The sequence below is a fragment of the Haemaphysalis longicornis genome, unplaced genomic scaffold (assembly GCF_048455015.1).
Source record: "Haemaphysalis longicornis isolate Haplotype H1 unplaced genomic scaffold, Haemaphysalis longicornis Haplotype H1 scaffold_147, whole genome shotgun sequence".
NCBI classification, from domain to species: domain Eukaryota; kingdom Metazoa; phylum Arthropoda; class Arachnida; order Ixodida; family Ixodidae; genus Haemaphysalis; species Haemaphysalis longicornis.
This window is the reverse complement of record NW_027526253.1, coordinates 445,677-462,857: the sequence shown is the minus strand read 5'-3', so window position 1 is coordinate 462,857 and position 17,181 is coordinate 445,677. Positions and strand designations below refer to the sequence as shown.

General features: G+C 48.1%; 1 protein-coding gene and 1 pseudogene across 1 annotated transcript in view; one reads left to right on the top strand and one right to left on the bottom strand.

Annotated features, from left to right (window-relative positions):
• Positions 1–12,903, top strand: part of LOC144165688 (speract receptor-like) — a 110,812-nt gene extending 97,909 nt beyond the window's left edge. The window contains 4 exon segments of the mRNA XM_077695496.1: positions 3,066–3,309; positions 6,079–6,177; positions 9,375–9,466; positions 10,350–12,903. Coding sequence (XP_077551622.1) covers positions 3,066–3,309; positions 6,079–6,177; positions 9,375–9,466; positions 10,350–10,526 — 612 coding nt within the window. The 3' untranslated portion in view covers positions 10,527–12,903.
• A 156-nt stretch (positions 12,904–13,059) lies between these two features.
• LOC144165703 (putative ATP-dependent RNA helicase DDX56 pseudogene) lies at positions 13,060–14,869 on the bottom strand (annotated as a pseudogene).
• Positions 14,870–17,181: the final 2,312 nt, after the last annotated feature.

Below are 17,181 nucleotides of genomic sequence, written 5' to 3'. Positions count from 1 at the left end.
CGAAGCAACATCTACGCTTGGCTCAAACACCTAGAGTCCACGCCGCTTTACAAGTACACCAACGTCGTCATCGACTGAGACCGGCTTACGCAGTCCCCTTAACGTTATGCGCGCTATAAAACGCGGTCCCTTCGGCGCTCCGCCTATATGTCGCATCTACACAGGGGTTCCCGTGAGGGGAGGTGGGAGTTTTTAACCAAAAAAACGCAAGTAGTGTTTAAAAACTTACAAATTTCGCGCCATAGTGACGTAATGTGAGCAGGAGTGACGTGTTATGAGCCGGCACTAAAATTCTTTATCAGTAACTGCACGTCAGCATTCAAGTGATCCGATCAAACGAAATTAGAGGCCCCGCTACACTCGCCCAGTCCTGTTTCTTGGCGGTGGTTTAGGTCGGTGCCCGCCAATCGCACAAACAAGGTTCTGTGACGTCACAGAGAAACCGGCGGAAAGTGGGTGGGAAGTCGTTACTGCTTGATGTCTTTCCTCTACTACCTCGATTATTTCTTCGAAGTTCGCGAAAAAAATTGGTATTGCAGGGACAAAACATACATTTTAAGAGAGGATGCATTGCTCAACAGCTCCTTTCAATTGTGAAGTAAACTCTTTGAAACTTGCCAGTTTTGCTGATTTTTCCCCCTGATTTCATATGTGGCGTTATTTTTTGAATCAGTCAATTAGTTCCCGAGACAATAGATAATTAGCCTTTTTTGGAGGAACACTAGACAAAACAGTCTTGGTAATAAAATTGTAGTCTTTATATTTTCCAATACTACGAACCCTGGTTAGTGCAATAAGAGAATCGGTTGTTTGATGCACCGCTTGGACCTAATTTTACAGCTCAGTAAACTTCGGTTGCACCAATTGCAAGGAACCATTTTGATAGCCCATTTCAAACACCAAAATTTAATGGGTTGTAAATTTAGGTACAAGCGGTGCATCAAACAACCGATTCTCTCATTGCACTAACCAGGGTTCATAGTATTGGAAAATATAAAGATTACAGTTTTATTTCCAACACTGTTTTGTCTATTTTTTGTGCAAAAAAGACTAATTATCGCTTGTTATCTTGGCAACTAATTGACTGACTAAAAAAATGGAATATTTGTAATCAACGGGAAAAAAACACCAAGACTGGGAATTTCTACAGAGTTTACGTAAAAATTAAAAGAAATTGTTCTAATTAAGAGCCATGTCTTAATGGACTGAGCTTACATTTTTTCTTCATGGCCTCTCCATGCAAAATGTTTCGCAGCCACTTCTGCATTTTGCCGCATATAGCGCGTGCGCTATGCCTGGGCGTGTCGTTCCGCGTAAAAATGCTTCGCGACAAAGCCAACTTTAAGACAAAGCTGCAGCAATGTCCTCAGATGCAGATGATTCAGAAACGTCTGCCCACACCGCCTCCTTAAGACAGAAATAGCACTTGTGGCTTCCACAAGTGCAATTTCGGTGCGCCAAAGTGCGCAGTTCACGTCATAAACCGGCGTAACACTTCTAGCATCGCTTGCTGCTCCCAGCCGGCACAAAGTGAGGTGTTGCGTCACCAGTGTAAATAATTTCAAAATGACCGTAAATGTGTAATTAGCGACAAAACATGTTTTATTGCTGCGTGAGACAGCCTTCAGTGGCTCCCACAGAGAGTGAAAAGCGATATTTTGCTGCTTCATGGTTGGGCATGTCACAACGATGATCGGGAGAGAGAGTGAGGAATGTTCACGCTTGCTTTTCGCTTTTGGTTTACTGGTTTATCTGTGTTTTTTTACCACGCTGCCTATGATGTGAGCGCCAGAATAATCTACATATCCTGAAAACCATCGCCATGCTCTGTAGGACGGGCTATCATCGTCACCTCATCTTCATCTTTTCGGCTTCCCGAATCATCATCACCGCTTCCTGATGAATTCTTTTTTGGATCCTCGGCTCTCGGTGTAAACCGTTCTCCTTCGCGAGTCTCCGACTCTCTCAATAGCTTGTTAATTTCATTAAAAAGTAGTTTAAACCTGTGCCCGTGTTGTCCGTTTCCTTTTTGTGAAGTGCGTACGCTTTCGCGCAGTTTTTCGCCACGAACCGATACCAACTTGCTAAGTTTGTCGTCCTTCTAAGACACGTTTTCTGCTGCATTTGATTTCCAAATGCACTTTCGGCCTGAAGGGGCAAAAATGTGCAGCAAACCACATCGAGATAGTTGGCGTATCATTAGGTCAATGGTTTTTAAAAACTCTTGAGCTAAGGTTGCTAAAGAGCCTGTTCTCTTTCGACTCCTGGTAGCCAATCACAACGTTTTGTGATGTACACCTCGGACGGTGGCTTTCTTCCCTAAATGACTGACGGCGCGACTTAGCAGGCAGTACAAGCACTCGCACCATAAGTTTTTCATACGTGTGGCAAGTGGTAGCAGCTAGTGTTGCAACTCCCTTCATGTGTGAACGTCGTTCTTTAAAAGGGGGCCGTTAAACAAAATACAACATTGTTGAATTTGAAAGAACTACACTCTGGTAGCTCATTCAGCTCCATTCCAGCCGTGAAAGGTGTTATTTTGACCGAAAAGAAATGCAGAGAATAGCGAACAACTTTCAAATTCCGAGCCATCGTGACGTGGTACACGGGCAGGAGTGACCCTGTTATGGGTGACCTGTTATGGGTGACCTGTCATGCTCATCAATGTGTGATTGACAGCATGCCACCCTTCAAGCAATATGATAAAATGGAACTACGGACCTCACGGCAATTTCCCAGTCGTGTTTTGGTGGTGTCTTGGGCCAGCGGCCAGCAATCGTACAATCAAGATTCTGTGACGTCAGAGAAATCGCCGAAAGTAGCTGTGGAGTTTCCACTGTAGTACTGTTATCGGGACAAACCAGTTTTTTTAATAAACCAAACTTGTATTGTTTCTTGCACTGTGGCGCATGTTTCCGCATTCCCAGTGCCGATGATTGGCCATCTGTTCCCCCCCTGTCTTGCCTCACGCTTGCCCTCGTCCCTCTTTTAGTCGCGCTGTTGATTACCGCGTGCCCAGTTTCCGCTAATGGTTGTGACGTCATCACTGTATGCGCCCCCTGCAGGTGGTGGAGCTTCTGAACGAGCTGTACACGTGCTTCGACGCGGTGATCGACCACTACGCCGTGTACAAGGTGGAGACCATCGGGGACGCCTACATGGTGGTCGGGGGCCTGGCACGGCACCCGCGAGTGGCGCACGCCTCCCAGGTGGCCTCCATGGCGCTGCACCTGCTGCGCCGCGTGCGTCACTTCCGGATCCGGCACAGGCCGCAGGAGAGGCTCATGCTCCGCGTGGGCCTGCACTCGGGTAGGGCTATTCTTTGGCGGCATTAATTCCCTTCCTGTTTGACAGCGACATAATTAAAATGCGCGGAGGCAATCCTCGGGTGCCCACTTTAAGATGCTCTGAGGACATCCTGAGGACGAGTAATAAGATCACTTGGGTATCTCTCCAGGACTTTAAATTGACGTCCTCAGGATGTCATAATGTCCTCGGTAGGGCGTGCTTAAAACATTCTGAGGATGTGTTTGTGTTGTCTGGGTAGGGAGGGGACAGATTCTTCTTTTGAGGTGAGATTGAGTTTTAAATAAGCCTTAGAAATACGCACATATTGGACCTACAAGTGGAAATGAAGCTTCTAATTGAAGCTCCAAATGACGACAGAACCTTCAGTTGTGCTCAAAAAGCTAACTCAATTTTTTGTCAGTGCCTGTAACCCAGTAGCAGTGGAAAATGTATTTGACCAATAGATATCTGTATTCGTCTATTAGGCTGATACAACCAATAGCTGTTGGACTATTAGACTACTGTAACTAATACCAATTGGTCATGGAGGAAAGAAAAGCTTAGGAGAGGCCCTGACGTCACACCCAGCGCAGCCGGAAACGCCATTTCTGTAAGTCGAATGGCGGACCATTGGCCCTCCATGCCATTGGCGGACTCTTTTTGCCTTCTCTCTCGGTGCACCTTCTCCGCCTCCTCCGTCCTGTATCGCCTCTCTTGTCGTCTGCATCTGCCAGCGCCGAGCCGGCGGAAATCAGCTGATAGGCAGGTAGAAGGCCCTTTTGCAGCGCGTGACCGTGAACCTAAACGCGCGGTTACACTGTTACACGTCTTCAGTGTGGCCGCAGCAGGTTTGCGAAGCGGCTCGCTCTAACAATGCCGCAATGCTCGGTGCCAGGCTGCAAGTCGCGATCGGTACCCAAGGAATTGGGCGTCACTTTCCACCGGTTAGTGCATCATTCCGCTGACAAGTATTGCTGTACATTGGTGTGCATTCATCCTTTGTTTGCAATCGCCGCCGTTTATAGGTTCCCAAGCGATGGAGAACGCCGCAAACAGTGGGCGAACGCCGTGCGGCTACCGGACTGGAAAGTGCCCAAGTTTGCGTTGCAGTTTCACTGGCAATCCCAGAGATGACTAGTCAATTAAACGGCCGTTCTATATATATAGGTAAGCAGTACTTCATGCAGATTTCACGCTAAAAAATTGTGGAATGTTTTTACCGTTGTTCGCGTGCCTTCGATGAATTTTTTGCGAAGGAGGAGGAGGAGGAGGAGGCAAAACGTTTTATTGAGTAAAAAAATGAGAGGGTGGGTGGCGTCAATAAACTTTTTTTCGCCAAGTTTCAACTTGTCTCAGTGTCAATAAATTCAAGGTGATATCAGTTTAAAACGTTCATACCCTGACCTCGCAGTATGAAAATAATAGTTGAAAAGCGAAATCCAGAGCGAGACCACAAAAAGATCCAGATTCCAGATCCAGCACTCTTCCAGTCAACATGCAGAGACCTAGAATGTAAAACGGCGCATACGGTTGCATTCGAACCAACCACCTAAAATTATATCAACTGGGAATCTACCTTGTAACAGTTGCAAAGGCGCTGCCGCGCATTGCCGGCCTAGCAAACTATATATTGCAGCGGCGATAACCAAAAAATTGAGTTGCGAATCGTTCGGTTGCAAGTCGCCTACGTACTGCACACCGTGTATCACTTCCCGAAAATCTACCTGACGGGTGTCCGCGCGTACGACGGGACGGCGCGTTCACGATATCTGCACTTCAATAGGCGCGTCGTGATCGCGACCGGAGCAAAAGCTTGACGCGGTACAAGGTACACTTGCAAGTAGAAATTAAATGACATATTCACATCGGCGCAGCTGTCGCAACTCGCAGCATCCTTTTCGAGTTCCGCAAGACCACAGCGCAGCAAAGCGAAGCAGCAATCTTCGCAATCGGACGACAAGGCAGGCGCTGTCTTTCCTCCATGACTGGCGAACGGCGGGCGGGCTGTTGCTAGGACGCCGTTGCTAACGCAACTTCCAATGGCCGCCGAAAACACGTGACTTCCTCCACACTTTTGCCAATGCGCGGGGATAGCTGGGGGCCTCTCCTAAGCTTTTTTTTCCTCCATGCAATTGGTCTATTGCACCAATACATGTGGCTCTATCAGGCAATATATTTTGTATTGACCCTATAATACTTAAATAGAACCGATAGCCTGACCTATAGAACCAATACATTATTTCTATTAGAACAATTCAAATTCCTATTGAAATTTTTGCTAGGGCAATCTGTCAATAACTTACCCAAAATATGACATTATTGAAAATGGTCATACAACAGAACCGTCACCAACGAATTATTTCAATGGCGTGAATTCTTGAGAAGTTCGTGAACTGCTGAGCTTGTCTATTAACTGAAGTCTCCCTGGCTGTGTGTCTGGGCACGTGGCTGTTCCCCTTGATACAATTAGAAGCGACATTGAAGTGCATACTATCCGTACTGCCTATTTTTCACCGGCATCTCTAGTGCCAACTTCGAGAAATCCTCCATGCACTCTAATTAGGGGAACAGGGTATAGGATTTCTGTGTTGTCAAATGTTAAAAATTCAATTTACATGCTTGCGTTCAGGTTAGAAGGATCTTTGTTTGAGAAGATTATGGGCAGACAAGCTACTGTTGTAGATATAGTTTAGGACTGCGAGCGGCGAGGATAAGAATAGAACAGAGTTGAACTAGAAACATTAAACCTGAAAGCAAGTGGCAGCACTTAGATCCACTGTTTCAACGCAGGTCCTGTCTGCGCCGGCGTCGTCGGAAGCAAGATGCCTCGCTACTGCCTCTTTGGCGACACCGTCAACACGGCGTCTCGGATGGAGTCAACAGGAACACGTAAGAAGCAGCAGAATGTCATGACACAAGAGATGTAATCACTGACATGCTCACTGGAAGGGTACCACGTAGAGAATGGTGTGGGCCGTAGCCCTTTAGAAAGTAAATACACTATATGCAAAAAGCATTCTAGATAAAACGAAGTTTGGATACCACGCCACGGAAATGGCAGCGCAGCTATGTTGGACGTGAGATGCTACGAATGACATCTAACTGCGATTTTGCGGCTGACAATAAGCTGCTGCTATGCGGCCCTGCTATGTATTTTGCATCTGACATTGAATTGCGTACCCGTGCGCCACCACTGGTTTGAGAATGAGCATAGCAAAACTTCACACACCGCTGTCCGGGGCAGGGATCTGTGCACCCCCCCCCCAACACACCCCCTCCCAATAAAAAAATAAAGATTTCACAACCACGAGCACCCTGCCCAGGAATTTATACGCTCCCCCCCCCCACACACACACAGCCCCGCCCCCAACACACCCCCCAGAAGGAATTCGACACTGCCCAAAATCGAAATTCTGGATAAACCATTGGGCCGGGGCTGCAGGGTAATGCAGTTTCTGCGTGGTGTACACACCATCAATTTGTTCTTGCACATTTGTCAATATTTTTTTTTTCAAAACTGCGAACACTTCAGCGCCCCCAGTACTCTTTTAACAGCATAGCTGTTTAAGCTTTAGCGCCGCCGTCGAGCGTTACCAGAAAAAAACTAGCAAGAAAAATACCGAGTGCACGTGAACGTGCGCCTTGGGAGTAGCGCCCGGTGTCAGCCAGCTCGACCTTCGAGAACCCTCTGCCCAGCGTTCGTGGCGTGACCTCTCGTGTGCTGTTCTCCTCGCCAGTTCACGTGCGTTCGCGCCTGAAGTGGGGAGCACAGACGCCGAGTTCGCGCAGCCGGTTGCCGCCGGTTCTAGCGCGTGCTAACGCGGTTCACTGTGGGAGATGTAAAAGGCTGCGGGCAAAACAGTTCGGGCTTGCCAGTTGTGGAGAACTTTGAGGGGAGATGGGCCGCCTGCTCTGCTAGCTGTTTCTCCAGTTTTGTACCACTAGTGGAAGCTGCGCCATTTTTTTTCTTTTTTACGGTCGGACACCCTTTTCGCTCGCCTGATTTGTAAGTTCAAGAGATGCACGCCACAATTCAAATGAAAGCTCATGTGACCGAACACCTGCCACCGCTACGGCGCGCGCACTCCTCCCGCGAGGAGTGTGGAGGAGTAACTTTTGCTGCGGTAGCACGCAAGCTACGTTAGGGTGCGCCCTATCGAGAAGACGGGAAAGGGCACACTCTCGCACTCTATTTCAGATGAGGTGCAGCTGCGGGATTCGGCAATGCAAATTCTCTATCACACCATCGCAATCAGGGTTAACAGCTGCCAACAGCTGCGCTGTAAAAATAAGCGTGTAAGGCACCATTCTACCATCCAATTTACACTGAGTGCCGAACATCCAATGCCCAGCTTGGACGGCCACTGTACGTCCATGTTTGGATGTACAGTCTCGGACGTACAGCGGACATCCAGACACGGATGTACAAGTCCGAATGACATCCCCCAATGGACGTACAAAGTTACTACGAAGCATCAAATGCCGGCTTAAATTGAATATAAAAGCAAAAACGAAACAGCTGCTTTGCTTTTCAATTTAAAACATTTTGTACGTCAACACCCTGACTTGGATATTGCAAGTTTCATCTGCATATTTCTAAAATTAAGTCTTTTTTTTTACTTTTTTTGAAGCAGCTCACCGTCTCCAACGGTTATCTGTTTGGAGAAGCTTGATATATAAGAATGGAGAACCGCTAACGAATCATGTGAAGCAAGTTCACCGTGTTCACCTGTCTGCCTGTCTGCCCGGTAGTGTGTTGGCCTCGTGCACTGCAGTATTCATTTTAGGAACTTCTCGTTATGCGATTCCGGAAATTTTTACTGAACATCCAAAATGCATCCGATGTCGGACGTACATGGTACGTCCATCCGCACTAAAACTGGCGTCCGCTAGAGCCGGAATGGACGTACGGTGGCCGGCCGACGGACGTCCGGTGGTTGCTTGGGTGCTACATTTGCTGACATTTTTCAACACCTTGAAGGCCAGTTACGATGACTCGGGTTCCAACGGTGTAACACAATAGTGATTAATCAGTTGCTCATAGCAGGGGTATCAAATACATGACCTGCAGAGAGTTCCCTACATTCCGTACATTTTTTTCTGCAGTGCTCTCACATCACGCGCTGGCATCACATAATAAAAAGGACACCCACAAAATCCACAAAAAACTTTACTACAGCCTAGGTGCAGCAAAATGTTCTGCATGCACTGCAGATGGCAAAATTCGTCTTTGTTCTCCCTTAAACTTTAACAGCGAAGCTGTTTAGCAAATCGTAATTTTTAGCGTTCGCATTTAAAAATACCAAGAAATTGCCGAGTGCGCGCACGCGAGCGCGGGCATCGCGGCGACCTACCGGCAGTCAACAAAACCAAGAAAATGCCTAGCGCTCGTGTGTGCGTGCCTCGCGACGACCGCCCAGCGTCCCCTGCGCGCGCCTGTCAAGCCAGGCATACCCACCTAGGAGGATTGGCCAAAAAAGACTCCATCGTTGGCCGTAATCGTGGCAACACTTGCTCGGAACGAGAAAGACATGTCATAGCGTACACGCATCCAAGGTGATGCGTGTACGCTATGACGTGTACGCGTGTACGCTCCCCAAAAAATGAAGCTCGCACGTATAGCAACAATGGTGGAGTAAAGGTCGTTGGGGCAGCGAAGAAGAAGCAAATCGGCTGCAATCATGGACTTAAACCTTCATGATGGTCGTGAAGGTTGCATGCAGCTTCGCTAGTTGTACACGGTTGGAAAAGCGCTTTTTTTGTAACACAAGGGACAAATTCGTAGAGTGAAAGAAAACCAGACAGAACGAGTGAGGCGCTACTAACAACTGAAGTTTATTCAACAAAGAACCTTCAACTCTTGCGTGCTAGAGTGAGCTTCCTTCATTTTTTGTGCGACAGCTTCATGAACTCGTGATGCAATAGAGAATGTGGCATGTTGAGGTGAATTTCACTTCACACTAATTAATGAGGAATAGCTTCAGCAATATCACTCACTTGATGCGACTGTAGGCATCACTTGATGTAACTGTACACTGTGTAAATTTGGCGTGCTCTGAAATTGAGCAAACCACTTGTCATTTCAGCACTGAAGATCCACTGCAGCGAGAGCTGCAAAATGCTACTGGAGAAAGCAGGAGGCTACATCCTGGAGGAGAGGGGGCTAGTCTACATCAAGGTCAATTTTTGTCCCGCACGCACATTTCCTTAAAGTGCAGAGCACTCAAGGGGCTCGCCTTGTCGTCGTAGCTCGCTCGCTAGACCCAAGTAGAGCCGCACAGCGTTCTGTTGTCGCAGCGTCCTACCACAGAACAGGGAGGATTGGTCCTACGGAGGCTTCGAAAGCCAAGCAGTTTATATAGTCATAAGCGTTCGAAACTTGTGAGCCGCTGGTGCTTGTCATACATCTCCCCCTTGTATAGCGCAAAGAAAACTGCAGGTACATTTGAGGCAAAATATACGTGATTAACCCGGAGCGCCGGCATTCATTTAGTTAGGAATGCTCGTTGGGTTGGTTTTTACGATCGTAAGCGAAAAAAAGTGGCAGTGCAACGCCGGCCTGTGCGGGAGGAAAAGCAAGCACAGAAAGAACAGAACTCCTGCCGTCGCAGTTTCAGGCAGGGGGTGCACGAGCACTGTGAAGGCGGGAAATTTGAATTGCATTGGGTGGTAGCAGTGAACAGATAACGGCGCTACAGCCCATTATGGCGAATCACTGCTCTGCACTTCCGACAGCTTTCACGTGTAGTGGAACGGCTTTAATTTTTTTTATGTAGCAACTATAGTAACCACTCCCGTGAAGTGATTCAATTTCGATAAGGTCTCACTTGCAATCGCATACAATCAAGTAGCAAGCTGAGAAGGTCCGCTTTTGTTTACATTGTCCACATAGAGCCACGAATCAGGAGCATCAATGCGTGGGTATAAGAGTAGTGAATGTGCATATCAGTATGAAGCGAAGGTCCATTACATCAGCTGAAATCGTTCAGTCATTGAAAGGGAATGCCACCTTCTCCGAGTTCACTGTTTTCCATCTTTCTTCCTGTTGCGTGCTCTGATAGGGCAAGGGGGATATGCGGACCTACTGGCTCGAGGGCCGGGCACCAGGTGTTCGCTGCCGGTCAAGCAACGGATTCCAGCAGTGCGACACCAGTGCACCCACTCACGACATCCAGTGCACAGAAGGGCGCCATTCGTGCCCCGACCTGGGTGCCCCACCGTGGCAGGGCATCAGCTGAGGACGATCTCTGATGCAGCAGAAACTAACGTTCCAAGATCTATTTATGAAGAAACGCTGGAAGGAACAGCCATTCTCGATGAAATGTGATTGGCCGGACCTTTGGCTTGGTGTCGGATCTTTATGTCCGACACCAGAAGCGACGCAAAAAAGTGCATCGAGTTGCAACCTCTCTCCTGCCAACCCACAGCCATGTTGACGCTGCGGCAGCTAGCACAGACAAAAAGAGATTAGAGAAAAGTTTGTGTCAAATTTTTTATAAGACCCAGGTTTAAACCTAGCATCAGAAGTTGGCTAATAGCAATTTGCATGGAGGTGGGGGAGGGGTCAACAGTGATCACTATTTCAGTGCATTGAAACTAGAGTAATTTTGCATATAAACAATCTCATATGTGCCATCTCAAGGGAGTGGCATCTCATAAGTGCCATCTCAAGGGAGTGGCAAAGTTGAAAAAGTAAGCATCCTAAAGAAACAAAACAAAAATTGGACCAGAACTAATGCTGATCAAAGTTTGGGAATGTATTTCGGGAATATTAAGAGCTCACAATTATAAAATCTTGAAACTGGACCGCGGAAAAAATCTCGAAGGCTTTGGCACATTTGCAGATGCTACTGATCATAATGTCTCGTGACCTAAAGCAGAGCTTGGGCTTTCCAGCTATGTAGATGCAGAATTGGATGCAACTTTAGAATGATCCTGGCATATCCATCAAAGCCACAGAAAACACTGTTGCAAATAGGTTTCTGCCCTTGCCCATTTTGTTAGTTTCGCTGCAATGGCAGGTCATGAAGCATAGTTGCAACATCAACAACAGAATGCTTTGGAAAACGTGTCTTTACGGTACCATGAAGCCGAGATAAAACAAAATGCTAAACTTTCCTATGCATTAGCAAAACGTGTGGCACCGTGCATCTGTTTCTACTGCTTGTGTTGAAGCTAACTGCATCAATGTAGCTACAACACTCCCAGTTCTAGTTTGTGAATGCTATGATATGCTACACAAGCTTTGAGGCACATATGACACAGGTTAGACTCCTTGGGGCTACGTAATCTTCCCTTAGTGTAAAGTACATGGGCTTTTTATCACAAACAATGACTGTGTTCTGGGTTTCGAACAAGTTATATCACATAATGCGGCTAAGTGGCTTAGCCACAATGGCACTGTTACTGATGCAGCTACAAAGCATGCAAACAACTTTGCTGCAACACAATAGATATTGCGGTGTATTTGAACTAGAGGCACAAGAACTGACTGTCATAATAGGGTTGATGCATTCTTTAGATAACCTGTATGACAAAAATGGTGTGGTAATGGTGTTGCTTCGAATAACTCGTACGTGGCAAATGTTCTAGCAGAGTCCTTCAATTGAAGGGCCCTGGTTGTAGTAACAATGTGACCAACTATCAAAGCTTTCCAGTTAAGTCGTAGGTTATAAGTTAAACAGCACCATGTACTTTGAAAGTGGATAATTTGGCGACTGGTTCTTCATTCATTGAAAATGTCAATGTTCAGTAACTGCCCAACATTGTCATCTCAAAGAAATGAATGTAGTTGCTGCATGAAATAAATTCCAAAAAACAACAAAAAAAATTTTTTGGCCAATGCAATTCTTAAGATCCTGCCGTATTTTTGCGCGTATAACCCGCACCAAAACTGCGAAAATTTCAGTGGAAAAGTAGGGGTGCGGATAACACGCAGGGTATTTCCTTTATTGCAGCTTCACGGCAATGCGCGTTGTGCCGTGAAGCTCCTACGCAGTAACACTGACTAAGCCTTCCATGGCAGCGATTGCGCAAAACATACAAGGACAAGGAAGAAATAAACAAGGACGAGCGCACTCTAAGAACTGAATTTTGTGACTTTCGCCTTGCAGTCAGTGTATTCTAGGTGCTAAATGTACGCTTTTTCTATCTACATAGTATGTGATGTGTTGCTTGAGCAGCAGCTTTGGTGCAGCCTTTCCTGTATCAAATGTGCGGGCAATACGCGAGGATTTTTTTTCTTTTCTGGCGGGCTGAAAGTGGGGGTGCAGGTTATGTGCAGAGGCGGGACATACGCACGAAAATATGGTATCTCTATTTCCTTCGTCATCTAGGCTGTCTATCGTTTGCATTACCCTGCACTACTTACTGGCTGAACACAGATGTTGAAAGCATCTCAGCAGTATTTTCAAACATGTCAATGCAGCATTCCGGTTGTTTCTTTTTGCCTCGCCTGCGATCTTCTTGCCCTCAAATAATGGAGCACTGAAAACGACCCAGAAACAGTGCTTTCTTCAACTGCCCAATAAACAGCTGCAGTGGTGCCTAAGGTGCCTAGCATAAAAGCAAGTTACCACAACAGACTTTTTTTGGTAGATCGTAGTTTATACTTGTTAACGAAGTTTATTACATCAAAGTTTGTTACAAACCATTCAAGACTTGGCTCGCCAACCAGATTTGACAATCAAGCACTTAGCAAGCGCTCAACATATTGAAACAAGTTGAATGGAAACGAATTGGAACTGTAGGTTCACCGTTGCAATGACTTGAACCTATTTTGCTGATGGATGCACAGGTGTTGTCAACAACGACCGAGGTGCAGTACTTTCACCTTCTGCCTCTTTCTCGGCTGGAAGCTGGATGTAGGCAGGTAGAACGAGACAACCTGAAGAACAGCCACAAACTAAGACCTCAATCACAACTGAAAGTTTGTAGCGGGTCGTTACGCTTTGGACGCTTTCCGTACTTCTTGTCCCGTTCCTGTCGAGACTTGGGTCGCTTGGAGAGTTGCGGCGCTGGTGCCTTCGATCCACCCTCTTTCTGGAGGCTCCGCTGAAGAGTAGGCGGGATGATGTAGTCTGGAAGATGTTTCAGGTGAGGCTGGTGCTTGATAATGTGCAACGCCTTGTCGTGCCTCATCAACTGTCGCTCCCTCGGGTTCTCCTCGAAGAAGGACTGCAACTTCTCCGACGAAAGCATCTCCGTCTTGATCTCCTTCAAACGTGCCTCGCGCACTGCGATTCGTGTCACAGCCCGGAGGGCGTCTTTGCTTCTGTACCTAAACGGCTCTATCTCCTCCATGCGGAAGAGATATGGCTTCAACGTACCTTCCGGAAGGGTCTTCTGGACAGCGTCTAAAAGATGAGCTTCCTTATCTTTGACCAACGACAAGGCCGTACCCTTGCGGTCTCCGCGAGCCGTGCGCCCGACACGATGCTGGTAGGCCTGGACAGTGGCGGGGAAGTCGAGGTTGATGACGTTGGCGACGTTCTGGAAGTCCAGGCCGCGGCATACGCCGTACTCGGGGTCCTGGTTCCGCTTCTTCTTGGGGCCCTTTTCCTGCGCCTCGACGCCTTTCTCGTCGAAGGCGACCATGATCTCGTAGCGGCCCTCGTTGAACTGGTTCAGGATGTAGGCGCGGGAGGAGAAGGGGAGTTCCGAGTTCAGGACGCAGCAGCGGACACCGAACTGTTCGAGGAAAAGCTTGACCATGAAGCAGCGGTCGACGGTGGTGACGAATATTAAGGTCTTTCCAACGATGAGTCGCAGTTTAAAGAGCGCGCAGAGTAGGGCGAACTTGTCGTCTTCCTCGCAGCGGATGACGTACTGGGCGAGCCGTTGCTGTTCGTCCTCACCCTCGCGTAGCTTCAGTGTCACGGGGTTGCGCAGGGCCAGGCGCTTGAGGTCGAGGACTTCGGGACTTAGCGTCGCCGAGGTTAACACGGTTTGACATTTGTTGGGAAGTCGCGTCAGCAGCTCGTTGAGGTCATGCGCGTGTCCGAAGGAGAGAACGAGGTCGGCCTCGTCGATGACGAGCAGCTCGAGCTTTAGGGTCAAATTTCCCGCCTTCAGGTGAGCCAGCACGCGAGACGGCGTTCCGACGATGATCGCCGGCCGCTCGGCAAGCAGCGGTCGCTGAATGGCGAGGTCGGCGGTACCTGAGACGTCGACGCAACGCAACCACGAACCACACAGCTGGACGACGCACCGGGCAATCTGGCCGCAGAGTTCCTTGGTTGGCGCGAGAATGATGCCGCGTGTGGCTTGTTCCTGGTCGCTTCGGTGCTGCATTAAACGATGCACCAGCGGCAGGCAGAAGCCGCCCGTCTTGCCGCTGCCCGTGCGTGCACGAGCTAAGACGTCCTTACCCTCGAGGATGAGCGGGACGGCCTTTTCTTGGATCGGGGTGGGCTTTCCCCAGCCGAGCTTGGCGATCGCCTTTAGCAGACGGTCGTCGAGGCCCATCTCGTGGAATTCGAGTGTTTCTTCCGACATGGCTCTTCTTTTCGCCCTAGCACTTGGAAGGAGAAACACGCGTTGTCAACGCAGCAGACCTCACAAATGCGCACTGGGCGCCGCCATATTGAATACATAGCCTTGGCCTCGTTTACCATCACCCACGTTTTTTGTGGTGGCGCTAGTATGTGTACAATTTTTTTGTAGTTATAAAAGTGTTTTTATACCGCAAAGTTATGTGAAACTTTACGCTTAAAATATAGTACGGCAAATTTTTTATAGCTGACGTTTCAGTGCAACAAAAATTGACAGTTTTGACAATGAGCACTGCGCGCGCTTGTGTGAGACCCAGTTCTGAAAGTTCCGAGACCCAAACGACGGATGTTTTAAATGCAGAGCATTTGTATAACTCACGATGTAACCCGTGCGTCGGCGTCCGCAGCAGCCAGCCTCCCCCTACACTATAAAAAGAAATAGCAGTTACCGGCGCTGGTTTCGATCCCACGACCCTGCAGGCGGAGCGCAAGGTACATGGTGCTCTACCCACTGCGCCACAAAACCGACACAGAATGAAAGGCTACGAACGCGCCTTATATCCTTGACTCATTCAAACTACGTCAAGAAGCTGCTGATACAACGCATTCACTCCCTGTGGGCGGAACGCGAGGTACATGGTGCTCTTCCCACTGCGCCACAAAACCGACACAGAATCAAAGGCTACGAACGCGCATTATATCCTTGACTCATTCAAACTACGTCGTCAGCGGCGTGCGTTGGCGACTCAGCGGCGTGATAGCTGCGTGGTGTACACGTGATAGCACCAACCCCCCAAACACTAAACGTTAACGCAATACACCCACCCCCTATGCGACGCATTTACTCGAGTCCCCCTCGCGGGGAGATGGGCCCAATTTTTGGATGTCGCATATTCCCACCAACCTGCGTGTGATGCTGAGAACAGCCACAAGGCTTTACCCCGTACTCATAAAAACAGCAGAACAGTATCGATAGCAAGAAAATATGGGTTGCTCCAAATCTTTGCTCCAAAACATGCGCTCCTCCCCTTCTTTTTTCTCTCTAAAACTACTACTCTCTCTCCTTCTCGCTGTTATAAGTATTTCCACTTGTCCAGAGTGGAGTCCAGAATGTAGAAGAGAAGAAATTTGTAGTGTCTACTGTAGATCCAGTCATGAAGGTTGTCAGGGTGTTACATCTGAGTCTAGCTCGTGCCATCTGCCAACACCTCTTGGCCCTGATGGTCGAAATGCCTTGCTTGTACACAGGAAATGTTACACATTCACAGGTTCCATGGTTGGTGGCATGTAGAGCACGTTGGCTTCGATTGGGCGATTGGGTGGCAAGCAGCCATAAGCTAACTTAAAACTGCTTAATCTATGACCATATACTACTGACCACATGATGGGCATAGGCTAAAGAAAAAAAGAGGTGCAACAAAGACTTAGACAGGAGTTCTCATGCTTACAGCCTCACAGTCCTCGAACACTGCCGACACACACCGACCGCATAAATTTAATTCCCATTGTTATAATCGCCACACCGCTGTCCATTAATGGCCAGGGACATCATTCATACATGCAGTCAAGTAAATACAAGCGGTCAAGTAGAAACAAACACATAACTCTTACTGCGCCTGTTGACCAGAGGGCCATTCAATATCGACACAGGCATGAATGCAAATAAGGATGCCGGAAAATCCATTGCCTCGGCAGCTCTCTACGAGTGTTTCAGCTTGCCCAGGCCTAGGTTGTGTCTACTGGACTAGCATTCTCGCTGCTGGAGTGGCACTCGGATTTCTTTGTCGCACAATGGGCAATCGCCTTGTGCACTAACAAAGAATTGATGGTTCGTAATTGAGGCTACAACTCTTCCCCAGGACTGCTGCACGGCCCAGGAACCATTTGGCTGTGATGTGGTGGGTGTACTGCTGATGCAGATGTTTTGAGCAATCTACAGGTGTTCTGGAGAGAGAGAGAGAGAGAGAGAGAGAGAGATCTTTAATGAAGTCTGGCGATGTTAGCTGGCCTAAAATGCCTAACTTGCTACGCCAGTTGATCACGTGATGAAGACGATGGCGATGATGTTCAAGAACTTGATGCGCCCAGAGACGGCGAGTTATTCACAGCGACTGGTCAGAGCTTTGGTAGCCCGTAAAGCACGTTTGGGACAAGTCCATGGTCCTAAAACGTCTTTTAGCTGCATGTCCACGGAAAGCGGCAGTCCCAAAGCCACTGCGACTCGTTCAATCTCTGCAATGGCACTCGCACTACCCGCGATACACCACAGCTTTCAGATAGTAGTAGTATGTCTGAAAGCAAGGCTTAAAAAGTTTTTTTGTTGTCTGAAGCTCGCTTTCTGAAGCCATTCTGTGTTCTACACTTTAGAGGCACTTACAGCTGGCGAACTGAGTCATAGTCA